The following is a 17570-nucleotide window of genomic DNA, read 5'->3' as shown; positions in this document are numbered from 1 at the left end:
GGAAAAAACACATGCCAAAACAATGCATACTTCATAGACCACTGAGTTCTAGTTTTAATTCACAGTACAACATTCTCTTTATTAATTTTGCCTGTATTCTCAAATTCATTTTAATAAAAATGAAATTTGAGGAGAATTCTGATTGTAATAGACCACAGTGCACATGATCTGCAGGTTTGGGCATATGCTTTCATCGTTGAATTATCTGATAAAGAGTTATAAAATGACAAAGGAGAATGAGAACTGGATGATTCTACTGAATTTAATATATCAAGCAAGAAAATATACTATTTACATATCTGTAGCTTAGCAGGGCATTATCATAACTACAAAAACTAAGAAACAGATGCATATTTTGTCAACATATTGTGTCAGGTATACTGTTTTATAGTTCTGTTGTTTTAGCCTTGTTGCACACCAACTCCCAAAATAAGGTTCCTGTTCAAAAGAAAAAAAAAAAAAAACTTGTGATTTTTTTTTTTGAGTGGTATATGTTATTAATCACCATTAGCATTTGCTGTTATAAAAGGGCAATGATTATAGTAGAATATTGTAACTCAGTAGACTTGTTGAATATGCAAACTTACTGTCAAGTGACCTCAAAAAAACAAAAAAAGAAAAGATAAAATATATCAGTAGTTCTTATCCTCTTTTGTAGGAAACCAATAATAAGCCATTGCGGTAATAATTCATCAGTTAATTTCAAAGCTTCATGTAATGCAAAAAAAAAAAAATCCTGCCGTTATACATGTGACAGTGACCTTGTGCTGAAATTTCAGCTATTCCAGGTAAACATTGTATATTATCTTGTAAATTAATGTTTAAAGGTAGTTTTGTTCTTATAGAAAGTGTTGATTGCCAGGTTGTTTATAGCACTTTAAATTATTCTAAAAATGAAATTATAAGCCAAATATGTTGGCTTAAGTAGATTTAGTTGTATAGTACTTGGATATATTTAGATCTTTTGAAAGTTTAGATAATTATCTAAAGAAAGCATAATGCTAATGAAAAAGAAAATCTGATAATCTATTTAATATGCTATTGCCGAATATGAATAGAAATACAGGGCATCGTTTCCTTGTTTAAGTAAAGCTCTCATTAAAAGTTACTAACAGTGTATAGATTAAATGTTTACAATATAGGGAACTGTAAATAAATATATCAGTTTTTTTCCCCCTTTGGTCTTCCACAGCAGTATTATTGTCTTTGTGGAGTTGACTAATCATAAAAAAATCCTGTATTGGATTTCAATTACAGTAAGGTCATAGTGGTGTATACCAAATAAAATTAAATACATAAATATAAATTTGAGTTTGGATTTATTGAATAATCAAGTTATTTTTATATTTAAGAAGTCTGATTAAATGTACTACTATCTTTTATATGTGAAAAATGATTCTAGGAGCGATGGTGGTGGTGTGGTGGTGGTAATAGTAATAATGATGGAAGGATGCATTCAAGCAGAGGGAACAGCACAGTTTAAAAAATGGGGATATACTTGGGTACTTGGCACATGAGGAAATGCAAGTCATTTGTTATTTTTAAATTATGTCCCTGGTTTTCTTGGTGGGGAGTGCATAGCAAGGTAAGACTAATTTCATAAAGAGCTCTGTTGTTGTGCAGTGTCAAGAAATTTAGATTTTTTTAATCTCATAGGAGCAATTAAGAAAATTTGAGTGCAAGAATGTTATGATCAGATTTCCACTTTAGAATGATGTCTGTGCAAAGTAGATTAGTAGAGAAACAAATTAGAGACAAGGAGACTAATAAGACTGTTGTAAAGTCCAGAGAGAAAATTTTGAGGTCTGAACAAGAATAGTAGCAATAGTGATAAGAAAGGAGGCATGGATTTGAAAGAGATTTAGGAATTAGGATTAACAAGATATGGTTATTAATTGGGTGTCAGAAAGAGTTAAGGATAGCTCTCAGGTTTTTTTGTTAGGAATATATTATTCATCGAGATGGGTGATGTACGAAGAGTAGAAACAAGCAGCAGATAGGGAAGTTAGGTTAGTTGTGGACCTTATTATAGTAGAACATGAGAAACTAGAGAACAGATTGGGGGCAGGGGGGAATTAATATTCTGTTCTGATAGATAAAAAAAAAGTTTAAATCAACAACATATAGGTAGATGTTGAAGCCATAACCTGTGGATGAGATGCCCTTGGAGATTATAGACTGAGTGAAAAGAGAATTCTTTTTTTTATTTATTTTTGGCTGTGTTGGGTCTTCGTTTCTGTGCGAGGGCTTTCTCTAGTTGTGGCAAGCGGGGGCCACTCTTCATCGCGGTGTGCGGGCCTCTCACTATCGCGGCCTCTCTTGTTGCGGAGCACAGGCTCCAGATACGCAGGCTCAGTAATTGTGGCTCACGGGCCCAGCTGCTCTGCGGCATGTGGGATCTTCCCAGACCAGGGCTCGAACCCGTGTCCCCTGCATTAGCAGGCAGACTCGCAACCACTGCGCCACCAGGGAAGCCCGAGAATTCTTGAGATAGGTTTTGGGGGTATAGTAATATTAAGTGACAGACAGAAGAAAAGGCTGTAAGCTTCCATCTCAAGCAGCTAGAAGAACAGTAACAAATTTAACCTAATGAAAATAGAAGGAAAAACGAAATAAAGATGTGAGCAAAAATCAGTAAAATTTAAAACAAGCATACAGAACAGAAATTCTGAGAATAATGAAATTGTAAACCGCGAGCAAGATTAAGAAAAAGACAAATCACTGTTAAGAATTTATAGGGAGACATCGCTGGAGCCATTGAACCTTAAAGAGATAAGATATTATGAAGAACTTTGCATCAATAAACTTGACAATGTAAATGAAACAGAAAAATGTTTTGGAAAACAGAATTTATTAAAAATGACCCAAGAAGAAATAAAATTTTTGTATTAAAGAAACTGAATCTCTTAATTAAAAAAAAAATCCTTCCCACAAAAAACTCAGGTCTGTATGCTTCCACTGGGTAATCCTTTTAAGTATTTAAGGAAAAATAAAGTATCAGTCTTACATGAACTCTTCCAGGGTACTGAGAAAAGGGAGAACTTATGTTATTGAGGCTATCACCACCTTGATAACCAAAACTTTACAATCCTTAGCAAAAAAATTACAGAACAGCATGGTATGAGCATAGATACAAAATCCTACATAAAATATTCACAAATCAAATTTAGCAGTGTATGAAAGAATAATATATTACAACCAAATTGAGTTTATTCCAGGAAAGCAACAGTAGTTATTTTTAAATTGGTATTATTTTCCACATTTAAAGAAAAAAAATCCATGATCATCTCTATAGAAGCAAAAGAAGCATTTGATCAATTTCAGTGCCTGTTTATGATAAAAACTTAGCAAATTAGGAAAGAAGGGATCTTCCTCAATCTGATAAAAAATTATCCTTGAAAAATGTACAGTAAGCATCATCTTTAATGGTGAATTATGGAAAGTTTCCTCCCAGAAGTAGGAAACGTAACAATGATAACTGCTTTCATCACTTCTATTCAACATTATCCTGGAAGTTCCAACCAGTTCAATAAAGCAAGATAAAGAAAAGGCATAAGGACTGGGAAGAAAAGACTTTAAATGTCATTTGTATAGGACACAATTGTGGACATAGAAAATTCCAAAATGATCAAACTATTGAAATCAGTTTATTTACCAAGGTCACTAAAGACAAGTTCAATATTTAAAAAAGAGTAAAAACCTTTCTTTTTATTCTTTCTAAACCAACAATTAGAAAATGAAGCTTAAAATACTGTCATTTTGCAATACCATTGAAAAAATTGGATATATATAACAAAAAGAGATAAGTAGGAAGGATATACCATGCTCATGATATAAAGACAAAATTGAAAGGTGTCAGTTCTCTAAAATCAATCTGTATTGGCAGGGAAAATCTCAGCCAGGTTTATTTGTGGAAATTAAGCTGGTCTATAATTTATATGGAAATGTAAAGGCAAAGAACAGCTGAGGCAACAGTGAAGAATGAGGCTGTGGTCTTAAATACTAGACAATCATGATCTATTAAAAAGGTGTTTACAACAATGTGGTATTGGTCAAAGGATATACAAAAGAATGGATTAAAGTCAAGAGTCTAGAAACAGACTGATTTTTTAAAAAGATGATGCTGCTGCTTAGTGGAGAGAATGGTCTTTTCAGTAAATGATGCTGGATTAATCGGATGTCTGTATGGAACAAAAAATCTTGACCCATCTCATACCACGTACAAAAATTAATTACAGATTGTAGATCTAAATGTTAAAGGTAAAAAAATAATGCTTTTAGTTGAAAGATATAGGAGAATATCATCATGACTTTAGGATACACATAAATTGGACAGAAAAGCACTAACTATAAAGGAAAAAAATGGTAAATTATACTACATTAAAATTTTAAGAGCTTTTCATCAAAAGACATCATTAAAAATGAAAAGGCAACCAACAGAGTAGAAGGTTTTTGTAATACACAGATCTAATGAAGGTCTCATATACACAATATACAAATGACTACGACTCAAAAGACAAAAAAGGCAGAAGACTTTGGCAATTCCTAGGAGTATTAAAACAGCCAATAAACGCTATTTAAAAAGGAATGTGAAGTGGAATAACTTTGGAAAACATTTTTTGGCGGTATTCTACTAAAGCTAAATTTGGCCGGCAAATTTCATTCCTTGCTATGTACCCAACAGTAATTGTGTATATTTGTTTACCAAAATATATGTACTAGAGTGTTTACAAAAGAACTATTTGCTTTCTTTCTCCTCTCCTGACCATCTCCCTGCTCCCTCCATACACTCACCCATTCACCTGTTTTACTGAGTCTAATTTACTGCTTCCTCTGGCTTGTTCCTGGAAGTAATCAAGCACGTGGGCACTCTTCACTAGCAGAGTCTCGGTTCTTAACAGCCCTCTGGTAAGGTGCACTGGTTTTCAAACCAGCTAAAGGGGCTCATCTTCCCAGTGTCGGACTCCAGGTCTAGGGGTGCCCAATATGTGTCTCGAGCCCCTCACTCCCAGGCAGAATCCCCGAGCTTGTGATATATCCCCCTCCTCTTTGTGTTCCCTGCTCAGGGCGCAGGCCCTGATCTGACAGCTTCTCCTCCCTTCCTACCTGGCTCTGTGTGAATCTTTCTTTAGAGGCTTCATTGTAGAAATAGCCTTTCTATCAGTCTCCAGTTTGTTTTCAGTGAGAATTGCTCCACGTGAAGTTGTATTTTTGATGTGTTCCTGGGGTGAGGTGAGCTCAGCATTCTCCTACTCTCTGCCATCTTAATCTCCCCTGCAACCTTTTCCTTACTTTTTTCAGAGCTGCATCCATGTGTATGTACCATGCTTTTTTCAGCCATTTTCCTATATGTATTAGGTTATTGCATTATTTTACAATTAAAAATAGTATACTATGTTATGCATATGTATTTTCATATTGTTTGAGTTGTATCTTAAAAGGAAGTTTGGGGATTGGAATTTATTGGTCAAAAAGTAAATGCAATGTGATTCTGTTAGATACAGGGGTGCCCCCCAAATCTGGGCACACAATGCCATGAGATAATCCTTGCTGGGATGATATTGAACCACAGCACTCTGAAAACCTCTAGGCCAAGAAGTTAGGTCATACGGCGCATTTATAAATTAAATACTTCTGCAGACATTGTGTTCTTACTGTGTATCGAGAAGCATCCTCGGTACTGGGAATGAAAATGCATATTCTAGCAGGCATCTGCATTAAGAGGCCACTTTAACATGGGCCAGATGGTTCCCTGCTTCTGTAATCCCTGAAAATAGTGACAATAAAGTACAGCGATACTTTCTCTAGCATGAGTTCCCATTGAAACGAAATTCTACTTTACACAGAATTATTCCCATATCATGTGAGAAACAGTACCTAATATATCTGTTGGTAGTATTAAAAAAAAGGGGGGGCTTCCCTGGTGGAGCAGTGGTTGAGAATCTGCCTGCCAATGCAGGGGACACGGGTTCAAGCCCTGGTCTGGGAAGATCCCACATGCCGCGGAGCAACCAAGTCCGTGCACCACAACTACTGAGCCTGCGCTCTAGAGCCCACAAGCCACAACTGCTGAGCCCGCATGCCACAACTTCTGAAGCCCATGCACCTAGAGCCTGTGATCCTCAACAAGAGAAGCCACTGCAATGAGAAGCCCACGCACCACAACAAAGAGTAGCCCCTGCTCGCCACAGCTGGAGAAAGCCCGCGTACAGCAACAAAGACCCAACGCAGCCAAAAATAAATAAATAAATTTATTTAAAAATATATATATCAAAAATAAAAATTCATTAAAAAAAAAAAAGGAACTTGAGTTGGGAAAGGGAAAGTAAAAGCAGAAGTAAAAATATAGGTGCAGCCTCATTTTCCAACACAGTGTTGGCGAGAAAGAAAGTCCGAGTGCAGACTTCCCTCCTGTTGATGTAAGTGGGCAAAGTGATAAGAAGGTGAACTTGGGAATCAGGAAGTCATAAAACTTCAAGTTAAAGAAATTAAAAGGCATCAAACATTTGGAGGTCCATACAGTAAAGGTTTAAAAAACAAAAATGTACCTTTCAGTAACCCCAAGCTCTTTAAACATCCGATTGAAAGTTTGGGAAAAAAATCCTGAAGATTTGGAAACCAACTGTACACTTATCCGTTACCGGGAATTTAGAATCGCCAAAGGTAAAGTGCTATTGATAGTATATTTACTTTATATATAATTATTTCATATGTTATTTGGTGACTATGAAAATATGAGGACTTTGATTAACATGTTTGCCACCTGAGTTCTACTCATCTTTTTTTGTCTAAAAGCCTTAAGGTTTTCAACCATGGATTTTTCCTATCATGGAGTTTTTTTAAGATAAAAATCTGTCATATAGCAGGCATTTTCCTCTAAGAAAACTTTCTGATTTTACAGTCACATCTTATTCAGAAGAGTGTTAATGTAAGCTCTCTGAGAAGAAGACTTTTAAATTCCATCCTCAAATTCAGACAAACTGAACTTTGAATGATCTGCATCAATGCTTGCATAAACTGTTACTGTCCAGAGTTGAATATGTGCTCTTTGTCTAAATATTCCACCGATTCTAGAAGTAACCCTTGTTGCACTCTATAATTTTGTATTTCAAACACCAGAAAGTGGTATTGTGGAATATAACTTCAAAATAGTAATATAAAAACAAGAACATAAAATACAAGAAAGTATCTTTTATTCTTGTGCCATGTTTTTAAATTTTGACATAGGTTTCACTGTTGTGATAAAAGTATACATCTTATATGAAATCCTACTTAGAAATATTAGTCATTAATTTGTAATTTAACAAATCTATTATGGAAACAAAAATGTATAAACTTTCTTCTTTAAGAAGATTTTTGGAACTTTCAGTTTGAAAGAGAATCATACATGAAAACAAGGATAACTCTTACGGTAGTTTAATCCATACTTTATATTAAACCTAACGCCTAACAATTTATGAGTGTCTATTACTTTGAGGTATTGTGCTTTGACATTAATTTCTGTATCTAACACCAAAGTGCTATAATATCATTTAGTAACTTCCATTGAATTCTGTAAGAATTGTAATCTCACATTTTTTATTCAATTTGTTTTTAAAATTATACAAGGCACATTAAATCTAATTGAGAACAATTGACAAGAAACAGATTAGTGCCAAATAAATTTGTCTGTCATCATTAAGCTATACTTTTTTCACTTTGGCAGGACTAATATTGCTGCTTTAGGACTTTCAGATATTTCAAAAAATTTATTACAGCATGAAGTAAATTAAAATGTCTCAAGTCTGTTTCTCATCTACCCATGATTCTATCAGATTCTTCTACACTCAACATTCCAATTCATTGTAGCATTTTCTGTATTTCTACTTCAAACAGCATGACTCATTAAGGTTTTGAGAAAAAATGAAACTTCCCCAAGAAGTCCTGCAAAGGCAGGTAAATCTAAATGTCTTACCTTTGCTCTGCTTTCATAGAGAAAGTGAACAAAACCGCCTTCTCTGCTGGCTCTAAGACCACCAGCAATGTCTTTTTATGTGATTTGTGCAAATCACATCAGAGAAAGGTGGCTAATTTCTGTTGGAAACCTATTAAATTCAAAGTCCACAGAGAAATTTCAGCATCTTATTTGAATACCACTTTTTATTTGTGTGCTTATTTTGTGTGCTTGTTTTTTAAGTGATAAAAATAATGGTACAAAGTCAAGCTTCCTAGAAAATTTTAAATTTAGTTTTGCCAAACTTGCTGGAATTTTTTTTTCCTGAACAATGACACATTGTAATATGTTTTGCTGATATTTCCCTGAAGTCAGCATTTTTCTTAGATATAATTATTTATTTAAAGATTTATAGTAGTTTTGCAAAGAATAGTCAAACATTTTTGCCTAAAAGGGTAAATGGAATTTCAAATATTTATACTGTTGTATACGAATAGTCCTCGATGTGCTTTCTGAAATGCTTTGTGTGTGCTTAAATAGAGTGCCAAAAAAGTCAATCATGTAAAAATTGTTTAATATTTACCAACTTATTACAGAGCAGTTTGCATTTTACTTTTCACTACATCCGCATTTAGCATTAAGACAAGAGTGGGTCAAGTTTGGCCCGTGCGGTTGAAGGTTCAGTCAGTAGAGTAATCACAACACGGTCATCCCGGCCTTGCCATAACATCTCTCCTTCGAAGTCAACCAGTCCATGCTTCCTGGCACGCATGAGAATGCCCACAACTTTATCTGAAATATGAACGTATCTGTCAAAGAGATCTCCAAAAGTAACCTGGATCTTGCCGTCCTGTCTGTGGTGAGCCATCGTTCGGATGATGAAGCACATGTCCATGACTTCTCTGTAGACATGCTCCTTGGCTCTCTTGGCCCTTTCGGCAGTTTTGGTTCCTTCCTTGGGACAGCCGTAGCCTTCATCTCCTTTGTGCAGGCAGGTGGACATGGCCAACTCATAATCAAACTCTTCACTGAAAGGATTGAGCTTCTGAGATTGTCTGTGTTCATCAGCCCAGTGTTGCCATCTTTCTGTCAGGTTGCCCACTTGGCTGTATTTTTGCCGGGCTTTGCAGTTGAGTTTCTCTGTGAATCTGTTTGCCCTAAAAGAGAGAGAGAGGATGAAGAATCAAAATATTGATATTTTAACACCCAAGGGTTGCTTTCTGTTTGTACTCCTTGTACATATGCATCTTAATGTAACTCTATAATTGTTTCATTATAAAAGAAATATGAACAATTCAAAAAAATAAGAGAGAATAATTTTTTCTAGGTCTCTTTGCCTTTATGAGTAAAGCATGAACTCTTGGACTACCTAAAAGTCAGAAATTTGTATTCCTCATCCATACAAGTGACTCACCCATCCTTCTCCCCAGCTCCGAGTGGCTTCATGTGTGGAAGCATTGGAAGTGGGAGATGTAGAGCAGGGTTGAATTTGCTTATCGGAATGGCATGCCCGAACTCAATAGCCCCTTCTATCTGAACTCTCACAATTTGCTGTTCAAAACCCAGGAACGGGTCAGATGTGGGTCTTCCTCACTATCCAAACTCACTTCCTGCAGTCTGGTCATTCAGATGCAGGGGGCTAACAGTCTGGATAGAGAGGCAAGCATACTTGCGCCAGCATTGTTTTCTTCGAAGAGGAAGGACATCCACTAGATGGCGACCTTTCACTAATTCCCGTGGTTTGTGTCCTACACTTGCTGCATTGTTTCACTATTGCAGTAGAATTCAAACTAGGAGTACACTGCTGAGTATAACACTGCTATTCTTTGTAACCACATGGACAAAAGTACATGACAAAGTTAATTGGGAAAAAGCAGCATACAAAAACTTTACACAATTATCACAACTTAAAAAAATCATACATGTATAGAAAAGTGCTAGGAGCTACACTGCCCTGAAGTGGAATGCATTTCCCTCAACCCTGCTGGTCCTCGTCTTCATCTGCATCTCCATAGACTGTCCCTGTTCAGCTGCTCAGATTATGGGCTGCTTGATCTCATGATCAAAGGAGAGTAAACACCTAGTGCCCTTGGAATGATGGCAATCCATGGCAGACGTAGTCTTCAATAGCAAGCCCAGGGTCATCCTGGCAAAACCCAGAGCTCAGCCTCATTTGAGGCTGGAACATCTTGCTGGAGAAGCGACTTGAAACATCTCAGAAGAAAGTGAAAAGAATAGCATGATTTATTAACTCATACTTTTTGTCTCCTGAGCACCAGCTGTGGTTCTGTCCTATAGTATAAAACATAATACATTCTCCCTTTAAGGAACTTCTGGGCACTTTGACATTCCTTCCATCCCCTCTTAAAGTACTTATGACAACTACTGTGTGCCAGACACTCTTTTAGGTACTAGTTGAATATTCAATAATGAAAAAAGAATGGCGAATAACCACTGAAAGACATTCATGAAAATCATCAGAGTAAACCACATTTGAGTATATATGGTACAATTCTAACCATGTAAAATGTGTGCACACCAGGCTGAAGAAATCAAGAGCACGTGCACAATTGAAAATAATTATGTTGGTATCTAGATGGCAGTGGATTTTTTTTCTTTTTCAAAATTCTCTTTCATGCTGGTATTACAGTTGACCCTTGAACAACACAGGCTTGAACTGTGCGGGTCCACTTATACATGGATTTTTTTTTTTATAGTAAATACTACAGTACTACAGGATCCTCATCGGGTTGTTCAAGGGAACAATGGTCGGGGAGGGGTTCTGACCTTTCAAGCACTTGAAAATCCGAGTATAACTCTACACTTATACTGTATCCATGATTCCACCTCCATAGATTCAACCAACCATGGATTGTGTAATACTGTTGCAAGCATTTATTTTAAAAATCCGCTTATAAGTGGACCCACACAGTTCAAACCCATGTTGTTTTGCATCAACTGTATTGATTTTAAAATTTACAAGAAGCAGAAAAATAGAAAAATACTCAAATTATCATCCAGAGGTAATTTGTTTAAACTGTATGTTATATGGGTCTCTCATTCATTGATGTCGTATTTTTTTCTTCTAATTTTAATTAGGAACTTAAATTCCCTGAGTGTTGACCCTATGTCATTTGGGATAAGGGTTGGGGTTGGTGAGGTAATAACTCTGTGAAGAAGAGAAACATCTAAAAAAGCACCTACTAAATCTTAATTTCCATTTGTTATATGGTCAAACTGTAATTCCCAGTAACAAGAGAAAAGGAAAGCAAAAGAATTGGTCCTATTAGCAAGAATTAGGAAATAGACAAGGTTGTTTTAAAGAAGTACTAGAAGAAAATTTATCTTAATGAGTATTTAATTTTCTCTATCTTATAAAAGTTCTATATTGTCTTAGTATTTCCAATTTTTAAAAAGTATGGAAGTTTCAGGTTTAAATCAGGATTAGAAAGTCTTATACCCTGAGTATCCTCCTGATCAATGAATGTAAGACTTAATATATCAGCTTATCCTGTTTTTCTAAATTTCAAGTAAAAATGTGAATAATAGTTTAGATTGAGCTTTAGAAAGACAATCTCGTATACATTTATAGAAGCAAAGCGATATTCAAAGACTGGCACCACATCCATATCTTAGGCTAGAACACTTCTCTGTCAGTAAACTGAAGAACTTCCGCCACCCTTTCCAACTTCTCAGGGAAGTTCTGGGGAGAATCTGCTCCTCTGTCCACTGGTTTGCTTGCCCTTCGCCACAGGAAGTATAGTCAATTTGGTTAATGGGAGATTGATATCTATGGGGTCACATTTATCAGAAGCAGGGTGACTGAATTCAAAACTGTGCTCTCCTTTCTGTTATCAACCAGATTTGGGAGCCAAGCCTGTGCTTCTCCTTGCAGATGGGCAACTGTCCTCAGAGTCCATGGAAAGGGTTCCAAGCTCGAGAATTGGGGGCAGATATTAGAAAGCCATACTTTCCCCTTCATATCTAGCAAATATCTTCAGTATAGTTGTACCAAAACACTACAGTTTGGGAGTTATTGGGATTCCACTAATTAAGTTGATGCTTTGATCTCCATTTGATTTCTTGAGTTCATTCTGTCCTCAGAGAATCAGTCTAACACAGTGGTTAAGAATGCAAGCTCTAGCATCAGCCTTCCCAATGTCGTCACTTACTAGCTCTATGACTTGTATACGTCTCTGCGCTCAGTTCCGTTTTCTATAAAATGCACCGTCATGCTCAACCATTAGTATTTTTGCCAAACAGAACTTGGAGGAGAGGATGGATGAGTGATTGTCATTTCAATATTGCATCATTACTGTATGGGAAGTAAAATTTCCTTTGTCTAAAGGAGCTGGACCAAACAAGTCACATAGCTATACAATCAAAACACTGAATATTTAAAAAATAAAGCATAAAATGGAAATCATTTTCATAGTAAAGCCCCAGTTAGTAAAACTCTACTGGTAAAGAATATTTCTACTTTCTACCAAACCTGACTTGTCTCTGTTATCCATAGAACATCTTAACCACCAAGAAAACTTTTTTTCTACTTAAATATTCGTGACACATAATTTTCTCCCTATTAGTGGATATGGGGAAAGAATGGTGCTTAGAATTAAAAATAAATGAACAAAACCCCCTTTCACATAGGCCTCCTCAATAATGCCACATTCCTTTCCCAAGCAGTATATGAGAGTCCCATCAGGTAAAAAGTCCCATTGGGCTTCTGCTGAAGCTTCCTGAGCATAGCTAGGATTACTGCTGACATTCAGAGCTGCTGTTGCTGTGTACAACGTTCTGGTACCCTACGTATTCTAAGACTAAGGGAAAGGAACCAAAGAAGGAAGGAAGGGATTTCATTCCCATTCTCCTCCCCAAACCCTGAGAGCCAATCTCCTAGCATCTCGTAGTGTTGGGATCACCAGGACTGGCCCCTTGCATTATAATGAGTACGGCTTATTAAGTAGCTTTCCTGGGTCCGTTGCTTTACATAATTAATACCAAAATAACTCTATGGATTATCACATCTATTTTTTTTAGATGAAAACAAAGAAACTTAGGATTTGCCAAAGTAACCATGATTCAAATCTCTCTCTCATTCAAAGGTGTCTCTCTATCACACTAAGAAGGTGTCCATGTACATGTCTGTTTGGGGGAACCAACAGAAGGGTCCGGTATGCAAGTTCTCACTTCCAGGTGAGACAGTTTAGAGTAGTGGTCAAGAGGGTGGGCTCTGGATCCAGAGTGCCTGGGTTCAAACCCCATGGGCTGTACAATCTTATACAAATTCCCTAATACTTCTTTGTCTCATGTTCCCATCTATCCAATGAGGATAATGATTATGCCTACCTCATGAGAATGTTTTGAGGATTAAATGAATAAATACTTAGACAAGTGCCAAAGAAGAGTACATGCGTTGGAGATTGGTCCCAGCTGTCACCTCCCTACCTCTGGCCAATTCAAAACATGCTGACAGGAAGATCATCATTGTGCCACCCTTAGTCTTTATTCCGTTGTGTTTATTCTGTTCTTTTGTTTCGTTTTGTAGCACACACACACCCCAAATTCACAAGGCCAAAACTTAGACTATGGTTCCCTATGGTCTGGTAGAATAGTGATTTCTGATTATGAATGCCTATGTGAATGTAAGTAGAGCACAAATCTAGATCTCTGAATGCATCCTCAAGGTGCTGCATGAGAAGTAGCGTCACGTCTGGTTTCAAAGCATTGCATTTGGAGACAGGCATACACATCTCAGGTCACTAACTTGCTGAGTGAAATTTCCCTCTGAGCTGCAGTGCTCTCATCCCTAAAATGGGATATTACCTACCTCATTGTGAGAGTTCTAAGGACAAAGCACGTAAAATACCCATAGCACACACTAAATGCACGCGGAATTATGATTATCTAAGTCTGCCATTTCATTTTTCTTGAAAGCTTTCAATATAATAGTGCTAACTCTTTCAAAACATCTTTAAAGTCACAAACTGTACAGCTTTTTGTCAAATAAGGTAACCAGTTTTGTTCTTTACTTTCTGATTATTTCATAAAAGTTGAAAAAAACACCTACACATCTAACCGTTCCCAGAAGGAGTCAGTTTATAAGCATTCGCCACATCTGAGACTTTTCCTATATTCTGATATCCTGTGGTTGTTGAGTGAGAAATCCTGACTTTGTTATGTGGAGGCAGTTACTGTCTTGAAACAAAACATGCGTTTCTTGTCAGACTAAAGTATCAGTTTGAGTCAGTGTGTGTGTGTGTGTGTGTGTGTGTGTGTGTGCATTTAATTGTTTTCGGATTGTGATATTTTAATTACCTAGCTTTAATAGCATTTCTATCTTTGTTTATAAGCAGAACAAAGTTTTCTGAAAGTTTGAAAAATTGCTAAATAATAAAATCTATATGAGGAGTAATAACTTTCATATAGTGAGCTTATGTGCAGGCACTGTGCTAAGTTCTCATCTCCTCCCAATACAACAGAATTTATTCCAAAAGGTTACTGTTGCCATTGTTTTACAAAGGAGGAAATGGGTTTAGAAAAATAAGCAGTTTTTTTTTTTTTTGTGGTGAGAACATTTAAGAGAGATTCTCTTAGCAACTTTCAAGTGTATAATACAGTATTGTTAACTATAGTCAGGGCAGAGCTGGAATTTGAACTTGGGTCTGACTTCAGAGCCTGCTTTCACGTCAGACAGCAGCTCCCCACCTGTATACAGGCTCACAGAAATCCGTGTTCCAGGGGCACTATTTGGGTAGATGTGTCTCTTGAAAATATTTTAGACATTTTGGAGAAGGGAATGGTTTCTCCACTCAGTCTACCAGCAAATACTTGTCTCTGCAGACAAATAAGCCAATTTGTTACTCGTTATAGAATTGACTTAAAACATTTACCCAAAGCAGATACCCCTCTCCGGTGGCTTCATCTTTGTTGTGGCTAAACCTTGAGTGTTCAAAACAGAAAGGAGAAACCAAATAGTGCAGGCCCTTGGCCCAAAGGTCCATGACTGAGCTTGGTACTGCCCTCTTAGCCCAGGGGCATGCCTTTCCCCAGACCTTGCTGCCTACCCGATCTGTGAGAGTCTCGCTCTGACTTTGGTAGTCCTTCCCTGCTCTCTGGGATTCCCGCAGCTGCCTGGGGCTCAAGGCGGGATAAGGAGTTGGAAGATGCGTTCACTTACTGGGAGGGCAAGGGGCGTTTGATTCTGGCAGCGGCCACCGGCTCTGCATCCTGCTCCAGCCTCTCCTCCGTCTCCCCTCCGTAGCCGCTGTCCTCTGTGTCTATGCTGTTGCTCCTGAACTTGGGCTCCTCCCGCTCCTTCTGCTGCATCTCTTTCCAGCCTTTGGTCAGCTCAGATACCAGGTTGGCACATTTTCTCCTCCGCGTTGGGGAGCCATGGCCGCGGAGGATTCTGTCCATTTCACTCTCTGGCTGCCCAGCTTCAGGCGCGTCACCATCCTTCTCGTATCTGTGGCTGAGGTGGCCCACATCCCCTCCTCTCTCATAAGCCTTGCTGACAACTGTTTTGGTCACCTCTTTCCTTCTGATCTGAGAGACCTCGGTGGCTTCCTCTGAGCTTTGTCCGTCTCCAAGTCCCTCTGGCTTTGGGGAGGAAGACTTCGGGGCACTCTGAGCTTTCCGGTGGGTGGTGGGGTGTATCACTGGTCCAGAAGCTTGGGGTGGGTTCTGGGTCCCTCCTGGCATCCAGCCTGTGGGCTCCTGGGCCTGCCTGATGCTGTTCTCATTGGCCCACTGCTGCCAACCTCGGGCCAAGCGGATAGCCTGGGTGGCTGTGCGTACCTTCCGGAGGGCACTCTTGGCTGGCCCCTCCTCCCTTTCCTTTTCCCCCGGAGCCATGCTACCTTTCTCTTCTCTGCTGCTAGCCTGGGCACTGGCTAAAATGAGTATGGGCCGGTGGAGGGCCTGGGATTTAAATAGAAGTGGGATGTGGGGTGGGAAGAGAATTTGGTGACGGTGGAAACTATGTTAAGCGCTTCTTGCCAAGATGCAGTGCCTTCCCTGTGATGGTGTGCTTTTTTTAAACCCTGACAGCTCCAGTTTCATAGAGCAGAAGGGCGTCTCTGTTGGTAAAGGACAGCGATAGGACCACGCCCTTTCTTCTCCAAGTGCCAGAGTGGAAATTACTAGATCCGATCATGTGTTCAGCCTTAGGTTTTTCCTGACCTTAAAATATGGTCCTACCATTTATAGGAGCATAAAATATGTGCACAAGTTTTGCTGGGAACATTATAAGCTTGTTTCCATTGAAACCTCAACAGCTTTCAATATAGCTCTTAGTCCCCATTTTATAGCTGAATACAATGACACATAACTTCCTATAGCAAATAATATCTGAGACTCAAACCCAGATGTCTGATGTAAGGCATGTGCCTCTTTTCACTCTACTCATCAAAGGTCCTAAGTTGCCTTTTTCTTTTGTCTTCAACTCCATTCGATACAGACTTTAGAAGTCACCTCATCCAACCTCCATTTACCAGATGAGAAAATTGAGGCCCAGATAAGGGGGGAGACAAGGGCCTGGTGTTTTAGTCCCACGTTTGAATTACTTTATAGACAAATCCTATTAATACACAAGACGATAGTCAAAATTTTGGTCCAATTATTTTTTTACAAAATCTTTAAATTGAGACCAACACACACACTGAATTTCAGAGATTATTACAACAAATCTTTTCAAATATTTTGTTAAAGCAGACTATTTAAAGACAAAATAAGTGAATGCTATCAGAAGCAACCCCTACCCGAACTTTTGTTTTTAATAACACAACCTTCCTTAGCAGAACTTCAAGTTCATGCAGAAAAACCATTTTTTCAATTCTCAGAACAAAGACTGAAATATAGTTTTTAAAAAAGGACTGTATAGATAGGTCATTTGGACAGGAAAAGAACCATCTATTAAGTGTCCTAAACCAGGTAAAAATGCTCAGGGCTCAACACTGAGTAATTTCTTAAAGTAAGACAAATAGAATTTTTTCTTCATACAACAGTTCTATAGATTTTTAAACTGTATACTTTCCTCCAATCTTGACATGCAGTTAACCACACTGATTGAAAACTGCTGTCTAAGAGCATAAAAAAGGTAAGAACTTTAAGTACTTCTGATTGTGAGACAAATTTATTTAAAAAAATATGTTGATGTCAGTTTTCCATCCTGTAGGTCATTTACCTCCCAGGATTAAGACAACTGGGGAGACGATTTACTACTCTGTCTAGAAATCTGTCAGATGTGTTTTTAGAGTTCAACAGCATCTGATAATGTTAACTGTGGTCTGACAATGCAGAGACAAAATCCCTCTTGATTAAGAGGAAATTGGATCACAAGAAAAGAAAACTATGACAAAGATTTCAATCTGAGTCTGAAATTTCTGGCATTCTTTCTTAGAATGTAGACACACTGCAGACTGTTTGGTTCCTGTTAGATTCTCTTCATCTACTTGGAATGCCTTGGGGAGGAATGGGGTTCCTCAGAGATGCCCATGAACTCAACCCAGGACCAGGCTAATTTATAACTCTCCAAGGGACTTTTCTGCTTCCCTGCCCACACCTGTTCCACATTCAATTCTTATAGGGAGAGAATGGAAACAGCAAAATGTTACTAGTCTTTCACATATTAACA

General features: G+C 37.9%; 1 protein-coding gene across 1 annotated transcript; it reads right to left on the bottom strand.

Annotated features, from left to right (window-relative positions):
* Positions 1 to 8490: 8490 nt before the first annotated feature.
* On the bottom strand, positions 8491 to 15811 carry ABRA (actin binding Rho activating protein). Its single transcript, XM_082364452.1, has 2 exons — positions 15114 to 15811; positions 8491 to 9090 (listed from the first exon to the last, which is right to left on the bottom strand). Exons 1-2 carry the CDS (start codon positions 15788 to 15790, stop codon positions 8571 to 8573), a joined length of 1197 nt encoding a protein of 398 aa, XP_082220578.1. The 5' UTR covers positions 15791 to 15811; the 3' UTR covers positions 8491 to 8570.
* Positions 15812 to 17570: the final 1759 nt, after the last annotated feature.

Source organism: Balaenoptera borealis (genome assembly GCF_965194805.1).
Source record: "Balaenoptera borealis genome assembly, chromosome: 17".
In the NCBI taxonomy this organism is placed as follows: domain Eukaryota; kingdom Metazoa; phylum Chordata; class Mammalia; order Artiodactyla; family Balaenopteridae; genus Balaenoptera; species Balaenoptera borealis.
The sequence above is the reverse complement of the archived record's forward strand: the minus strand, read 5'-3'. Positions and strand labels throughout refer to the sequence as shown.